This window comes from Paralichthys olivaceus, chromosome 20 (genome assembly GCF_024713975.1).
Source record: "Paralichthys olivaceus isolate ysfri-2021 chromosome 20, ASM2471397v2, whole genome shotgun sequence".
NCBI classification, from domain to species: Eukaryota; Metazoa; Chordata; class Actinopteri; order Pleuronectiformes; family Paralichthyidae; genus Paralichthys; species Paralichthys olivaceus.
This window is the reverse complement of record NC_091112.1, coordinates 14,811,559-14,828,318: the sequence shown is the minus strand read 5'-3', so window position 1 is coordinate 14,828,318 and position 16,760 is coordinate 14,811,559. Positions and strand designations below refer to the sequence as shown.

Sequence of the window (16,760 nt, the reverse complement as noted above, 5' to 3'; positions counted from 1 at the left end):
ATTTTGATGAGAGTAGATGGAAGTCTTTTGGGTCAATGACAAAGTAACAACACATTTCCATATACACGTGATATATATATTTTTGAGTCCAGAACATTGTCTTTAAACAAGTCTCATTTGCTAAACAACTTTTCAAACCACTTTAATTATTGAACAGTATTTTTAACTGCACATCAAAAATATCAGCTGGTGCAACAAAATACTTGTAAAGATATATTTAGATTTTCCTTCAATTTATTTTAGGTGAGTGTCAAAACTTATTATTATTTTGAGGCTGTGTTTTGAATTCACAATAATTTTTGCATTCTTTTAGCCAAGTATTCAATATTTTAAGCACTTGGATTTAAAGGTGAAAAATAAAACATAATAACCATTTGTTCACTTATTGGTTTAAATTAATATTTGATCTGGTAGCTCCACCTGGCAGGAAATATTCTGAATGATTGTGGTTTTATTTCAAATACATAAAAACATGTGTTTTACTCCACAGACTCAATTGAAGTTTTATTTTTGTCCTTCAAGCAGATATTTGAGGATTGGGTCATATCCTGCAAATAATGAAAAAAAAGATTAGTCCACCAGAGGGCACCAATGCTCCTGGGCTCAAATCTTTCTTTAACAACACTTAAAGTGATCTTTTTAAAGTTAAGTGTCTGTGTCAAACATTAATATCGGCCGATGTAGCATCAGATCTTTTAAACTCTTATTGGTATAAAAGACATAACCAAGGAAATATTCCAAATTTTGGAGATCCTGGATTTTTTTCATGAGCTGTACTCATCAAAACAAAAACAGGCTTGAAATATTTGACCTGTAATGAATTTACAATATATTCAAGTTTCACTTTTTGAATTCAATCACGAAACATATATGTCCACTATATATTTCTTTAAAGATATATAACTGTATTAGCTTTTCTTGACAAAGGAAGTTTTACTCAAAATCATGGTCTGCAGCGCCCTCTAGCGGCTGTTTGCTGGCATTGCGAGCAGTTGATTGTCGGGCCTCTGATGATGACGTGAATATTTATGATTCTCTGATTGTAAACTTCATCTGATGACCGTCAGGTGGCGTCATAGTGACTTCATCATCATGTCTGCCTTGTCCATCACGATATTGTCCTTCTCATCTGTCTTGTTCTCAACACTGACGTAAAGTACCGACCTGAATGAAACCAGCCTGTGAGAGATGAGCTCCAGAGATTCCTTCCTCCTCAAACACTGATGTTCCTGAGGGGAATCAAAACACTTGATCAGAAGTTGACGGAAGCCTCTCTCACACATTACGTGTAGTTACAGTCACATTCTTGGTTTGTAATGTTTTGCATTTCTTTGAGAAAATAAAATGACGGTGTTTGTGTTCTGACGGACGCAGTTCGCTGCAGGACAGCAGGTAAACCACACGCTGGTGTTTGTGTTCTGACGGACACAGTTCGCTGCAGGACAGCAGGTAAACCACACGGTAGTTACCTGAGAGAAGCAGCGCGCTGACACCGCCCGGCTGACGGAAGTGAGAAGCAGCTGAAGCAGCTGAAGCAGACTGCAGACACTGGAGACACCTCAGGACGCTGACTCTGGAGTCAACATGGCGTCAGGTGCTGCAGGTCGTCATCAGGACCGAGGCTGCAGGTGTGAAGCCGCCCCCCCCCCTCCAGCTGCCGCCGCCGCTGAGCAAGGGTGCGTTTGATTATCATTATTATTATTATGAGTTACAACAACTCAGTTTATGTTTGTTTATGTTTTATCAGTTGTTGTTGTTGTAGTTGTAGTGGTTGTACCAGCAGCATTATTACAGTTATTGTTTTATTTGTATTTATATCTACTCTGTCAACAATATTATTATTACTATTATTATTATTATTATTATTATTATTAGTAGTAGTAGTAGTAGTAGTAGAAGTAGTAGTAGTAGAAGTAGTAGAAGAAGTAGTAGTAGTACCAGCAGAATTATTATCAGCATTATTACAATTATTGTTTATTTTTATCTACTCTGTCATTATTATTATTATTATTAGAAGTAGTAGTAGATGTACCAGCAGAATTATTATTAGCATGATTACAATTGAATTTTCATTTTCATTTATATCTACTCTTTGTCATAATTATTATTAGTAGTAGTAGTAGTAGTAGAAGTAGTACCAGCAGCATTATGATCAGTGGTCTAGCAACCAATAACAGCAGGTGTTGCGATGCTCTGACTGAGGAGTGACACCAGACCATCTGAGAAGGAAACTCAGCTCTGAGTGTTTGGAAAGGGCACAATAACACACCAGCAGTCCAGCTCTATTTTGGTTTATAGCAATGTTGTCTTTAATTCTAATTTCCAATAAACACAGAATATATCAGTCCCTTATTTGTACAAAAATACCTGAACAGGATACAATGTAGATCCAGGAGCCGTACAGACAGAATGTAGCAAAGCACAGTAGGGGATCTGAGAAAAAAAAAAAAAAAAAGATTCGGTTCACTTGCTCTTTTTTTCTTTCCCTGAAATATTTATTTGCCGTCAGCTTATGATGACTCCAACCCAAAAATGAAACATAACCGAGTCAGATTCACTTCCACCTCCACTGTGAGTCACTTGTGTCGATGGGACCTGTATGTGACGTAGACCTGACATAAGGATTTATTCCAGTAGGATTATGTTTCACATTCACAGCTGACTGTAAAAGAACACAGTGAGTGGCACCTGCTGCAAGAATACGCTTAGTTAAGAAAAAGAATAAGTAACTTTGTTATGCACCTTAAAATCTGAGTAAATGGACATATTGAAATGCACAATCCTCTTGAGCTACTGCGTATAATTGTTCTACTTGTGATGAAAATTGTACAAAAGCTGCTGAGAATATCCCCATGGGTTCGGTGTTGGTGTGTGTGCTCTCGATGAAAACCCACTAATGTGTGTGTGTGTTGATCGCCATCATTTACTGGAGTTTTGTCCTGGGAGTAAATGAGTGGAACCAGACAGACGGAGAGGGGATATTCAAAAGACATAGTCTGAAAACAAAATGGCATTATTTGATGCTGTCAGAGTTGTAGACTCTGTCAGCCTGTCAGCTTATATGGACAACTGATGTGCAGAAATTTGACATAAGCCAAAAATCCAGTTTGATCTCTTAAAATAAAAAAACAGCTTAATTTAATACTGTATATAATGTGGTATATTCTTTTTTATATATATATAAAAGGTCATTTTGTGGCAAACCAAAGAAAAAAAACACAATAATGTCAATTATACACACAATCAAATAATGGAGAAGAAAAAAAAGGACAAAATAAATCATTCTTCATTTTACATGGTGTTATGAGCAAAAGCATAACGCCCCATACATAGTGATCTGTGACCTAGGTACAGTGTTACATCTATGTCCTCTCCATAGCTTCACATACTTAGAAAACAAATGATACTGTACACTGGTATTGTCATATACTTGTACTTTACGTGTGTATAGGATTGCATTGTAGCACAGTGATTAAAAATGGAGAGGGGAGGAGAGGACAGAGTCTGCCCCCCCCCCCAGCTGACCCATAGTGATGTGGCTTTGCATCCCTCACTGACAGACAGGAAAGAATCCTCAGCTGAGGACCGGGAATGCTGGGATACCTCCAGATACCTCCTGTCTCATCTAAATCCACGACTTAACCCCGACCGATCAGCAACTTTCTGCTTACTGTCTCTAAAAAAAAAAAGGCAAGTATGATAACCAGCAGAGTCAGCAAGAGTCAGTCTGGCTTTTCCACACGCACGCACGCAGGCAGGCACACTTATTCACCACAGGGTCATAGCTTACAGGCTGGACACAGGTGGGACGGGGGGCGGGGGGGTTCAAGCATTATCCAATCCCTGGAGAGAGTCTGCCCTGGCTGACTACAAAAGGCCGGATTGGCGGGGCGCAGAGCCAGTGAGTCTGGTCAAGTCACGCGATTGGTGGACTCGTGTGGCAGTGGCTTGCGTGTCAATGACAGTACTTAGAGAGTTTAATTCACCTGGCAGGGAGTCTGACGGCCTCGTGCTAACCCTGTTCACCGTGGATCTGGCACAGGATGGAGGGCAGTTCCAGGTGAAGGCAGGAGGGGCGGAGGACGAGGCTAAGTAGGTGTTATGTCACATGTCTGCAGCTTTTTATTCTGCCGCTCTCACGACAGCAGGAGAGGCCAGAAACAGGTCTTCTATGGGGGTGCTTTTTTTGTTTTGTACTCCTCAGATGATCTGTCAAAGCCGCTTTGTATGGATGTAGCATGTAGCATGTGAAAATAGTTACTCTGGTTACTCGGTTCGAGAAAAATGCTAAAGTTCATGTTTCATGCATGCAGACTGCTTTCAACCAACTCAGGCTCGTTTTTGATATGACCTGCTAAGAGTTGAACATTTTCAAATCCTGTACTGGCTTTAAGATGGATGTTTTTGTTCTGCAGAGGGCAAACTTTTTTAGCCTAAGACCTACAGTTTCTCTTTCTCACTTCCTCTCCCAGAATGCTTTTCAAAAACTACCAGACAGAGGCCATGTTGTTTTTAGTCGGAAATTGGATGGTACGCAAAAAGATAGACCTGGAAGGGCTGTGAATGAGACATTTACAATTTTAATAAATTGGTGGATTGTTTGATCAATGACATATTCAAATAGTTATTATGATCAATAAATCCCTATTTGCGAAAAGAATCACTGCAGTTTTTTGGGGGCATTTTGCTGCAAAAACCAATCACTGATTATCCAAATAGTTGCCACTTTATTTTCTGTCCACATTGAATCATCCCTCATAACGGTGGAGGACTTGGCTCGACCATGATGGATTTCTCTCTGGGTGATTGTTCAGGAAAGACTTCCTAACTGTTTGCCTCAGAGGGACTGACACCACAACGTGACGTTAACCGGTGACACCACCAGGCGACCACGCAGCTGCTGGCAAATTAAGTTACACTTTTTGTCAAATATCTGCAGAAGTAACACAGCACCAGACAGGAAAACAGGGCCCTTGCATCACCTGTAGTATGAGATGAGTGGAAATAATACTTTCTTGTTGGGGGTTTGATGATAGGGTCAATGCCACTCTCTGTACATTAAAAATGTATGAAACTACAGTCAGCAGCTGGTTAACTTACATTGCCTTGAATGAAGCCTCAAATTCTTGTTTTTACATTTAGGCTATTAAACAGATTTAACGAGCAAAACACAACATATTAACCTGTGAGTTTTAGAGGAACTGGTAGGTACGTTTTATCACCTGCTGACAGTAGCTTCTTCTCTAGCGTGCAGACATGAGAGTGGTATCCATATCCTTGTTAAACTGTTGGCAAGAAAGAGATGAAGAGCATTTCCACAAATTTGAAACTTCTTCTTTAACATAACCTTAAAAACTCACGATGTTGTTGAATCTTAAAAGTCTTAGATGTGTTACTGTATGTGCATTTTTATACAGCTTCTATTTCATACACAAAGCTCACGATTTTCACTTAAGGCGAGTGAAGCTCAGTCGACCGCGTCTGGACACCCAGTTGTCCGAGTTCACATTTCAAGTCATTTGTTCAATTCCATATTCAAACACAAAAAAGTCATGGGAGTGCTTTTGTTGATTTGTCTTTTCTGGAGTGTGGGAACAGTGGTCAGAATCCGAACGTGACAGCTCCAACTCATCATTATCAAATTAGGAGAATTAAAATGTGCAAGCAGTGAGATCAGAACAGACTTAGGAAGAGAAAATGACATTCAAAGATAAATTCAACAACAGATTTAACCCTTCGATTTAGAAAAAATGACTGAAATGGTAGAAGCTGGAGGGTGAACACACTTTTTAGGAGTCTATTGAACAGTCTTCCTCCTCCTCCTCACTGTCGTGTAACAGCCGGTTCAAAAGCACATTCTTTTTTATCCGTGGTGTAGTCATGTCGGTATAAGCCACACGTAGGTCCAAGATGTTCCCAAACCTTTCTGAAAGGCACTGCATAATCAGCCACGACTCTCTTTGCTCCCACGCCACTGTAATCCAATCAGAGCTGGTGGAAATTTACATGCATGCTATTCAGAAGGGCGGGGTGAAGGAGGAAGAGGAGGACGACCAATGGAGAGCAGCCAGGTTCATTTAGCTAGAGAGAACAGCTGTCGTCTGTCCGCCCAGGAGTGCAAAACTAGTTCTGCATTGAATCAACAGTAATTAAACAGCATTAAAATGACATCAAGTAATCAACTCTACAAGAGAGGCTTGTTACAGCCTCCCTGATAAACATTCCTCTGCCCTTTCAGCAAACCCTCGCCACTGCTCTGCTTATCTAGCCTTCAGCCACTTCTCTTTTCTCCTCCGACTTTTTGTCTGAGCTCGTGTGGAGGCGGGGATCGGGGGTTGCACCAGGGGTTTTTGGGATCGTGGGGTAAGACACAGCAGAGACGCTGCGTCAAGTCTGCTGCGGGTGGAGGGGGGGCGGGGGATCAGCTTATCCAGACTGGACTGCACAGGTTGAGAAAACTCTTGGATCGAGTTTGATAAGACCCAGAGAGGTTCCTGTCCATCCCTGATGATTGATGAGGAAGTCAGAGGGTGGCGTTTCCTGCCTGCCTCTGTAGTGAGGGGGCGAGGGTGGGCAGGAACCACAGCTTATCAGGCCTGGAGGATGGGGGTGGAAGGTTGAGGGACTTTAAAGGAGGGATCCATCTGAGAGACCCGTAGCTGAACAGATCATCGCCGTCCTGTGTATTCACAATGAATGGTCTCTCTCAAGGGTCAACATTGTATTGATATAAACAGACAAGTCTCTGTGATAAAATCGCAGGAGTGGGGCGACTGTCAGGTCCACAATCTGCAACGCTTGGACCTTTCAAATGGTTCCCATCCACACATCCAAACAGCGGCAAGGCAGAGAAAAGCATAGCACATTGGGGACATCAAACCTGAAACGGCGGCTTCTGCTGAGTTGTTCATATCCCCAAAACTCGACATTAACTTTTCTCTGTCTCCTCGACCTCATTGCGTTGGTGAGGGAGGGGCAGATGGGTTGGGGTGGGGGATGTTGGGCAGGCTCTCGGAGAGATAGGTGTGCAAAAAAAAAGGGTGGAGGTGTGTGTGTGAAGGGGGAGGGGCTGGAGTGTCACAAGGCCACAGTGGTGCAGGGATGTTTGAGCTTGCAGGGCAGCACTCCTCTGTTGAGCTGGTAGAACTCCACCAGGTGGATCAGGTCGGTGAACTTGGTGGCGCCGTCGTCGAGGCTGAAGAACACCTGACCGTCCTCCTCACACTTCAGATCCCAGCCAAAAGAAGGAGAGAGGACAATTCAGTTTCAAATAAAAAGAAGTAGATGTTTATCACGAAGAGCTACTAAAGACAGGCTGGACTGTACTGAAGAACATGCGACATTAAAAGGTGGCAGCAAATGGAAAGATGTAAAATCCACATCAACAGGCTATCGTGTAATGAACTGTGGCTCTCGGTATGTCAATGACGGCCTGTCGGTCAGTCCACCAGATTGATTCTGACTGAAATACTATTAGATGTATTACAGTGAAATGTTGTTCAGATACCCACTAACCACCCAGGAATAATTCAAGTTTTAAACTGGCATTACCAAATTTCAACAAGTCTACAATTTTGGATCATGACAAATAACTAACGGAACGATAGATACCAGCCATGATAAAGATTTGTTAACAATGCTGTGCCTGAATACACAACATATATTCTCATAGAGCTGTGAGCCTGTCTGTAAACACACTTGCTAGAATGGCTCTATTCTTTTATGGCTTATCTTTGACATTTTCATAACCATTTTCCAGTGTTCAAATGCAGTTGTTTGTTGTCACAGCATTAGAAATCTCCTTTCAAGCAAATATCACACAATGTTTACAAAGTCAACCAAGGTTTCCCCATGGCTATACATACCGCTCAGTGTGTGTTACAATTTATAGCTGTTATAGTTGTTGTATAACTCAAGCTGATTTCAGTATTGTGTCTAAATAAGTCCATACAGATATGTTGGGGAGGAAGGAAAACCCTATTTCAAAATCTTTAAAAAGCTCTGCATGAAAACCTTTTGAGATCCAGCTTTTAGAGCTGATCGCTGTAGATCATGAAATCCAACATCATCTTATTGGAATGTCCTAATAAAAACAGAGAGTATAGTGCTGTGATCTGCCTCTCTGGGCTTCACTCCAGTGGATTTTACCAGGAAGCGTGAAACATTTCCTGCAGCAGTGTGTCATGTGACTGACCGGTAGGATCTGGAAGTGCTTGATCTTCTGGTGGTGGCACAAGGTGAGCACGAATGCTTTGGGATTACTCTGACTGTCCCGCAACAGGAACAACCTGAGACACACACACACACAACATGAGTGAGAGATGTTTCAACTGTTGGGAGAAAAGTATGATGATGAAAGTAAGAAATGCCATACATGAAACTGCTCAAATCTATTTCAGTGACTATGGAATTTAAAATGACTGATGAAACGCTGCAGCACGGGTGTGACTCTTATAGAACCTTATCTTAATCCGCAGGCTGGAGGTAAAATGTGCTGCTGACACGTCAAAAAGACAAATTTGGACTCACATTTTACACAACTAAGCTTTTTGCTCAGCAGCTGTTCAATTTAAATTTTTTAGCCTTTTAAAATTATATAATATATTTATATGATTCATTTTCAAACATTATAGAAGCTTTCAGTTCCATTTCACATGAACATGAATCAGCCTCTCAACCTTTTCCCACCCAACACTGCTGATCTCTTACCCGTCTACTTGGCCTTGTTGTATGATCATTCTGTGGGCCTCCTCTCTCATGATGCGACCATGAAACCATACCTGTGTCCTGTGGATCACTGAACACAGACAAACACGAAGTCAGAACCAGTGCATCAACCAGCCCAATAGACTTTACTGGTCATTGTGGTGTTGCCGGGTTTGTAAAATCAGTGTGTTGTTGTGAAAGCCTCTTTTCCACTGGTCAAAAAACCACTTACAACCACAAACATCAGTTTTTTGTCTGCAGTGGGAATGGATACAATCAGCAGGATCAAATGACTCTGCAGGAGAGACAGGTTTTAATCGGCTACAGCTTCGATCAACAGTGATTGAAATCTGACACCCAATCGAATGCTCTAATGTGGTAGGTGAGAGAGTGGCTACGTTTTTGGTGAATATTTGACATCGAAAAATGAAGAACTGGGCAAACTCTCCTCTGGTTTATGGAGTCAATCACATCTGCTAATGTAGTTGAAAAAGCGGTAGAAGTGCGAGTACCTGTGCTCAGGGAGGAAGGGTGCAGGGGGCTGGGACTGCCCAGGACATTCATACGCTGGCTCCGTTTCTGTGGGGAAGAATTGACATTTTCAATAACATGTCAAAGCAGAATCAATGACAATAGCCTCAAGCTCCCCTGAGACTAATGCCTTTTTGACTTTTTATATCTCTAGGTTGATTTATTTGATTACTGCACGGTAAACCCACAAAGAGAATATGAAGGGAACAGCCGAGTTTTGCTCTGGCTCTGTGAGCTGTGATCTCAGCGACAGATAAGTGGAGCCGCATCTAACCTAAGTCTATGAAGGAAAGTGCTGGAGGGGAAGGATAAATGAGTTCAAAATGGTGGACAGCTCATGCACGCTGTTTCCATGAAAGTGAAAAAGCCAGTGATAACATTTTGGTAACGTCTAATGTAGTTTTATTGTTTTTCTAATTCAGGACACTGAATGTTAAAAGTAGATCGCCCCCGTCAGCCAAGGACCAACTGACCCCTTTAATTCTATCAAGCCACATCAGATTTCACACACTCGTCAGTTACATTTTCTTGTAATGTTAAAGAAAGTGTGAAAATAATCCTGGATCCACCCCCTGATCGTATCTAACCAGTCTCTCCTGACCCATACTGCATCTTTTCACCAAATTTCATGGAAAATCACACTGTGTAACTTCCAAACACACAAACCAACCATATGTGAGATAATAGAAATCTGTCATCATGACTTATTGGAGCTTTAAACCATCAAAATCTATGCTCATCCATCCCACAGGCCAAGTTTCACCTCCCTCCTCCTTACCCTCCAGGTCTGTCCCTCCTCCAGGGCGGCACTCTGGGCCTCGACAGGGTTGTCTATGACGCGGCCGGTCCGTCCAGAGAAGTCCATGGCAACCAAGGAGTTCTCAGACACGCTCCGCTGTTAGGGGAGACGTGGCAGGGGCGGGAGGGTGGTTGTGGGTGGGGAGAAGGGGGAGGGGGTACACAAGTAGTTGGGTAAAGGGGGGGTGGACAAGGGTCACAGGTCAAACAAGCCAGACACACTCACTGGGGCATGACAAATCCTGTCTGCACATAGACCCACTTCAGTCAATCCACAGAATGTCGCTCTGAGGAAAAGGAACAGTTCTCTCCTGCTTCCTCTGCACAAATTATTCGAGGTTTTTTTTTTTCATTAATTACTCAAACCTCCCTCTCTGACTGGAAATAAAGTCAACTAAATCCAAACAATCACCTGGCCACAAAATTGATCGATTTTCCAAAACATTGAATATCTGGAGCCTGAAATGTGGCCTGTTTCAAATTAGATTTTGGCTGAATTACACATGATAACCATGACTTTTTTACTCTAATATCTACAACTCTAATACAATTTTACACCAAAGCAAATATCCACCATTTATTTTTTAAATTGTATTTTAAGAAAAGTATTTCCTTATGATTGAACAGAATTTGGGTCTATGAGAATACTGCAAGCTTATCAAGATTTGTCTTTATAATCTGAAAGTCATAGTAATTGAATTTAGTGTAAAGTTTAGTGAGAAATGCAATCTTTCATTGTGAATCCTTTATGTTTGTGCTGCTGGTTGGAGAAAAGAAGACATTCAAAGTCATCATCATTATAGATGTCATTGTCACTTATATGACTGTAAGTGCTTAAACAAACCCCCCCTTCAAAAGTCTAATGTTGAAAAAGTACAAACTGTGCATGGATTCTGGAGATCTGTCACTTATTTTAATTCCTAAGGAGCTTATGAGACTTTTACCCACACCTCATGGTGTGTGGTGATTAGTCTTAGTGTAACACAGTATACAAATATGTGGGTTTCTGTTTGCTGCGTGTGCATTCCTTCCTGTGCCCTATGTACAGTATGTCTGAGCATTATGTAAATGTTCACCTCTGTAAAGAACTTTAGGATAAGATGTTATGTGTGGGATGTGCTTTTTGTTATAGACTGCTGTTGTTTAAATGAGCAGTCTGACCTGAATCTTGACCATAAGCCTTTCGCTGGAGAACCTCTTTCACTTCATCAAGGTCAACAGCAGCAGTGATCATTTGAAAAGAAGTTTGATTCAGTTTTTAACAAATTCTTTCTCTGCAAAATGCAAAAAATGAACTTGGTTGTGTCTTTCCCTCCTTCCTTTGTCACAATGTGAGCTGGTTTCCAATCCACCATCAGCTGATTAATGGATCAATGTGGATTGGTCTTGGCTGAGTGGAGGCATTAGAGCGGGGCTGTAAGAGAGTGATGTGAGAGAGTGGATCCTCACCACAGGCGCAGAGAAGGGCAGGAGGTTGGACTTCCTCTGCTGCGGGATGTTGTAGCTTTGATACAGGACTATCCCGTACTGTGAAGACAGGAGAGACATTAACTCACGCTTCCAAGTGCTGACAAATTCATTCATGCTGACACTTCATGAAAAGTGAATTTATTAAGTAAATGCTAGGTCGGATGCCAACTGGCAGAGTGTGTGACCTGTGGAGTAGTACAAGTGGTGGGAAAGTAAAGAAAGTACTTTGAGGAGCCTGAAAGCCGTCATCCAGCAGGTCCTGCTCTGCTCGTCCTCCGCACACAGCATCTTCAGCTCCTTACAGTCACTCCTCCCTTTGCTGGGCTGTCAAAAACACACGTAGAGGGACGTTACAATAATGACACAGACTCTACGATCATGTGAGCTCTCTGTTGTGGTTTTTCTGCGTTTTAGTTTTCAGTAACTGCTTTAATTTGATTACAACAAACCTATCAACCGTCAATTCAACGATGCTCCCTGAAGTGTTGTGACAATAGAGTCAGCTCACAGTTCTGGATGATACAAGGTTAATGAATGACATACGATTACAATCTGAATATCACTCCAACTAGCAAAGACTAATTAAGTCGAACATCACAGCTCACACTTTCTGCCTGCTCCTCCATCAGTAACAAGGCCACACTGCTCCTTAAAAGCAACCCCTACTGATAAATGAATTCATGTTGTCATAGCAACTATCCAGCCACCCCCCAGCAACAAAGTAAAATCCTGTACGCAATCCTGCATGGTCATTTGTGTGTGTGTGTGTGTGAACGTGCGTGCGTGCGTGCGTTTGTGTGTGTGTAAGATAGAGGTGAGGGGGTTAGGCAGGCCAGATTTCCTGTACCATCCCAGCTTATTGTACTGGGCTTATCCCAGATCAGCAGGTGACACACCACAGATGACTCCTGGAGTGTGACACACTGTGCTGAGATTGTGTTTGAACCCCACTAGGTGGTTTTACCACTTTTACTAAATATCAGACGACCCCTCATCCTCTTCTACCAGGATGGATTTGGGAATACACACTATTGCAGCAATCTGCTTTACTTAGGTTGCTGTGTGTGTGTGTGTGTGTGTGTGTGTGTGTGTGTGTGTGTGTGTGTGTGTGTGTGTGTGTGTGTGTGTGTGTGTGTTACCTTGATGCAGAACTGGTAGTCTGTCGGGGCATTGTGAAGTTTTCTGCCTGTGATGATGGTGAAAATGTTACTGTCTTCCAAGTCTGACAGCAGCTGCAGATGCCGGGGCTCCTGTTCAGTCAGGAGAAGGCCGAGGTTGTCAACAACAACATGGAGGAAATGATCACAGACCGCTCTTTTACATTTGTGAAAGCAAAATAATGATGTTTCCCTTTTTTTAATTCTATTTTCATTTACAAAATATACATTTCACAGTTGATTTTTTTCTTAGATAGCATGTCAAACTTCCCGAAAGTAAGTTTGCGCTTATCATGGTAACTTCAGGGTAGATTATTGGTTTCTGGTCCTACGAAGCTTGTTTCCTTCTTATCTAGATAAATCACCATGGTTACTTATGCTGAACGTCTAACCTGGTCCAGAGCAGGTTAAGTTAGAGTTTAGAGATCAACCTGTATAAAAGCTCCACCCACCGACCATCAATTCCTTTGAAACATGACATCACCATTCTTAGAGGATCCCATGGAGCTGGGTGTGGATTGTTAGGAGGAGTCTCTGAGGAGGACAAGGGTCTTCAGAGACCGACAAAATCCTTTGACCTACTCTGATGAGTGTCTTTATGAAAGATATGGATCTCATCAGAGGGAATGTTAAACTTGTGTCAGCTGCTGGAGCCGAATATAACCAACCTGACACATAGGAGCAATGTGCTCACAGTAACACAGTCTGGATCACTTTAAGTTAATGATATTTATGTACTGGGTGTGTTAGCGGTAACCAGAAATTGTTTGTATATGTTTATCCTTCCCATTAAGTAGATTTATCCTATGAAATTAAATATTCATTTGGAATAGGGATAGATAGTTTACAGATTTACCTTGTGATTTACCCCCCTCTCTCTCTCTGAGACTCAAACTGTCAGTCCTCACCAAAACTAGACTACACTGTGCACACTCTCCCTAAAGGGAAAGATAAGGGGAAACAATGACTGGTTGGTCGATCCCTGCTGCTAACACACCCAGTACATCTCAAACTGTACTGTGTGCCATGGCGCACGTACAGCTGTGTCCTCAGGGTCAGTGCAGACGGTGTGTGTCAAACTAAAGCCCATTATAGAGGCTACATCATGTGATTCAGTTTCATCTCTCATCCAAGAGGCCTCTTCAGTTCAGCTGGTCTTGTTAGTAAAAGAACAGATTCATATCTTGTGGCCCAGAGTTATTTATCTTGTGTAATTGTAATGTTAGATGGATCTCAGAAAGATATCCTGGGTATGTTGAACTTGCTTCGTAGTAAGCCTGAAACTGTGATTGTTGTAAAGACAATCGCTTTAGCACCAAGCATGCAGTACATTCATATATGTGAGTCCAGTGTTACACCAGGTTCAGTGCAGCACTAACTTATCACCTTGGATGTTCCTTTAGTAGAATAGTAGAGACCCGAGCGTCGCAGAAACATGTAGAGCTTCTTCCAGGACTTGCGTCCAGGCTCCTTGATGTGCAGATAGCCCTGGATCTCTGGACAACTGCTTGAGTTCAGAAAGTTCTGGAACAAACACACAACAGCATGTATTGAGAACATGGAGTGAAGTTTGTGTTTTTCATGCCTTTGCCATGTTTAAATGTACGTGTTAGGGATGTACGGTGTACTGTGTGCGTGTGACTTTTTACCTAGTCATTGCCTCACCTGTAAGAGCTGTGACTGAGGGATTGATCCATCGGACTCCTGACACCAAGCCACCATCTGCTCTGGAAAAAAGTTCTGGATGGAAAAGCACACAGGTGGACAGTGAGCGAGAGAGAAAGAGAGAGGACACTAAAGAACACTTGCATATGCAGAGTGGGGAAGTTTGTCTCTATACAGAATATATATCTCTTTCTCTCTCTCTCTCTCTCTCTCTCTGTGTGTGTGTGTGTGTGTGTGTGTGTGTGTGTGTGTGTGTGTGTGTGTGTGTGTGTGTGTGTGTGTGTGTGTGTGTGTGTGTGTGTGTGTGTGTGTGTGTGTGTGTGTGTGTGTGTGTGTGTGTGTGTGTGTTTAATGAGCACACAAGCATATGAGGACTCAGCAGCAAAGTGGTGGGAGAGAGAGAGGGCACTCCAGCCTGGGAGTGGATGCAGTATGATCTCACCCACTGATGTAATCCCCTTCAGCCAGCAGCGCTACTCTTAGCATGATTGACAGGCCGTGGCCAGCACTCTGGTGTTTTACTGTGCTCATTACCACAGAGCTGAGGTCACCTGCTGGCTCTGACACACAACTTAATCACCGCGGCAATAATGTCCCCGTATACGCGGCCAGCGTATAACAGCAGAGCCCCGCGCTGAGTCCACATCAGCAGAAGATGCCACGCAATCTGGCTGACGCTGGCTCTCAGAGGCAGGTCTGTGTCCTTAAAACGATGAACAGCTTTGCATTTTATATTGTAGCTCACCATCGTACCCAGAAAGAGTCAGACTGAGTGTAAAAATAGACTGAGCCACAGCTTGTACATCTGCAGATGGAAGATAGGAACTGTGACCAGAGAAGACCCAAAAATACTGAGAGATGGCACAAAGAGAGCTTTGTGTACAAAGTTCGACTGATGTGGGCTCTTACATAATATGAATGAGTCTTGATGAGGGATACAACATGTATTTGCTACAGAATTGATCTATGTATTACAAAAGTACTCTATGAAGCTTGATTCAAGAGAGGAGAAACTTAAAGCAGACTAACAGTGTTCAGTTGGCAATGTTTGTCGGTCAACGACAGCTATTGAACAGAAAGCTGTCAAGTTCCTGGTGGACATTCAGGGTCCAAAGAGGCTGGATCCTGACTGGTGATCTCCTGCTTTTAAACTAGACTAGCCTTTTATGGTTTAGAGTGAAAAGTTTCATTGACAGAATCACTGGGATATTTGGTGATCACGTTCATGTACCCTCCTGGGTGATATGTCATCACTGTGGTGTCCAGATCTTTCATTAAAGCTAGGATTGGTAATCCTGGAAAATTTAGCAACAGGCTACACTTTAAAAAATAACTGCGGACTATCATCTCTACCTCAGTGGTGTACGTCTCTCCAGCTGCAGACTCTAACTTTATTTAATGATGGCTATCAATGGCTAGCATTGAGAGGATTTCAACAAATTCGATAAAAGTCTTTCAGGAAAAAATTACCTACCCTACCTTTAAGTGGCACCATTGGTCCAAAATTTGTCGAACGCTTTATTTAATACATTCCCATCAGCCTCAACGTTATGTAGAGCACCATCAGCAGCTCTAATTAAAAAATATATCAAGGCTGTGTGTGTGTGTGTGTGTGTGTGTGTGTGTGTGTGTGTGTGTGTGTGTGTGTGTGTGTGTGCCACACTAATGTCACTGAAAGGTCATTTGAGTGATGTGAGAGACTCACCAGGGGGTTCCTGAAGAATTCATATTTGGCATAGTTCTTCCTGAAGAGGAATTTACTGTCGCTGCTCATGGAGGCTTGAACCTGGACCACCAGCTCATGGTCTTCCAGACACCTCTCTGTATGATGACACACACAGACTGTTAGTCACCTCAGCTCTGTCACCTTTGAGCTGCCCTCAGGGAGTAAGGGCAATACATGCATATATAAGGTATGACGACGCACAAAAGTCACTGTACCTCAGTTTTGAGGTCACTGTTCAGTGCACACCCAAGTTGTGAGGTTACGGTTCGGTACAAACCTCAGTTTTGAGGTCACATTTTGGTAAATACCTACGCTTTTAGGTCACTGTTAGGCAGCTACTTTAGTTTTGAGGTCACTGTTAGGTACGTACCTCAGTTTTGAGGTCATAGTTAGGAACGTACCTCAGTTTTGAGGTCACGGTAGGTAGCTACTTTAGTTTTGAGGTCACTGTTAGGTAAGTACCTCAGTTTTGAGGTCATAGGAACATACCTCAGTTTTGAGGTCACGGTAGGTTGCTACTTTAGTTTTGAGGTCATGGTTAGGTAAGTACCTCAGTTTTGAGGTCACGTTTAGGTGCATACCTCATTTGTGAGGTCACAGATAGGTACATACATAGTTTTGAGGTCACACTAAAGTATGATTTTTGGTGATGCAAATAATTACAAAACATTAAAATATATTTTTTTTCTTTTCAAAACATTTAACAG

General features: G+C 42.3%; 1 protein-coding gene and 1 long non-coding RNA gene across 5 annotated transcripts in view; both read right to left on the bottom strand.

Annotated features, from left to right (window-relative positions):
- Window positions 1-412: 412 nt before the first annotated feature.
- Window positions 413-1,607, bottom strand: LOC138405831 (uncharacterized). The gene is made up of 3 exons (XR_011239499.1): window positions 1,470-1,607; window positions 1,165-1,229; window positions 413-548 (listed from the first exon to the last, which is right to left on the bottom strand). It is a non-coding gene; the product is annotated as an uncharacterized lncRNA (long non-coding RNA).
- A 678-nt stretch (window positions 1,608-2,285) lies between these two features.
- Window positions 2,286-16,760, bottom strand: part of LOC109631798 (growth factor receptor-bound protein 10-like) — a 45,129-nt gene continuing 30,654 nt past the window's right edge. For 2 of the 4 annotated variants that reach the window (XM_069516230.1, XM_020090778.2), the window contains 11 exons: window positions 16,033-16,148; window positions 14,328-14,402; window positions 14,049-14,186; window positions 12,645-12,755; window positions 11,731-11,829; window positions 11,485-11,562; window positions 10,016-10,132; window positions 9,219-9,285; window positions 8,710-8,797; window positions 8,195-8,288; window positions 6,942-7,224 (listed from right to left, as the gene is read on the bottom strand). In XM_069516230.1, the coding sequence (XP_069372331.1) occupies window positions 7,078-7,224; window positions 8,195-8,288; window positions 8,710-8,797; window positions 9,219-9,285; window positions 10,016-10,132; window positions 11,485-11,562; window positions 11,731-11,829; window positions 12,645-12,755; window positions 14,049-14,186; window positions 14,328-14,402; window positions 16,033-16,148 (1,130 nt within the window). In that variant the 3' untranslated portion in view covers window positions 6,942-7,077. Of the gene's footprint in view, window positions 7,225-8,194; window positions 8,289-8,709; window positions 8,798-9,218; window positions 9,286-10,015; window positions 10,133-11,484; window positions 11,563-11,730; window positions 11,830-12,644; window positions 12,756-14,048; window positions 14,187-14,327; window positions 14,403-16,032; window positions 16,149-16,760 lie in introns of all 4 variants that reach the window. The other 2 variants (XM_020090777.2, XM_020090776.2) reach the window with 2 other exon arrangements.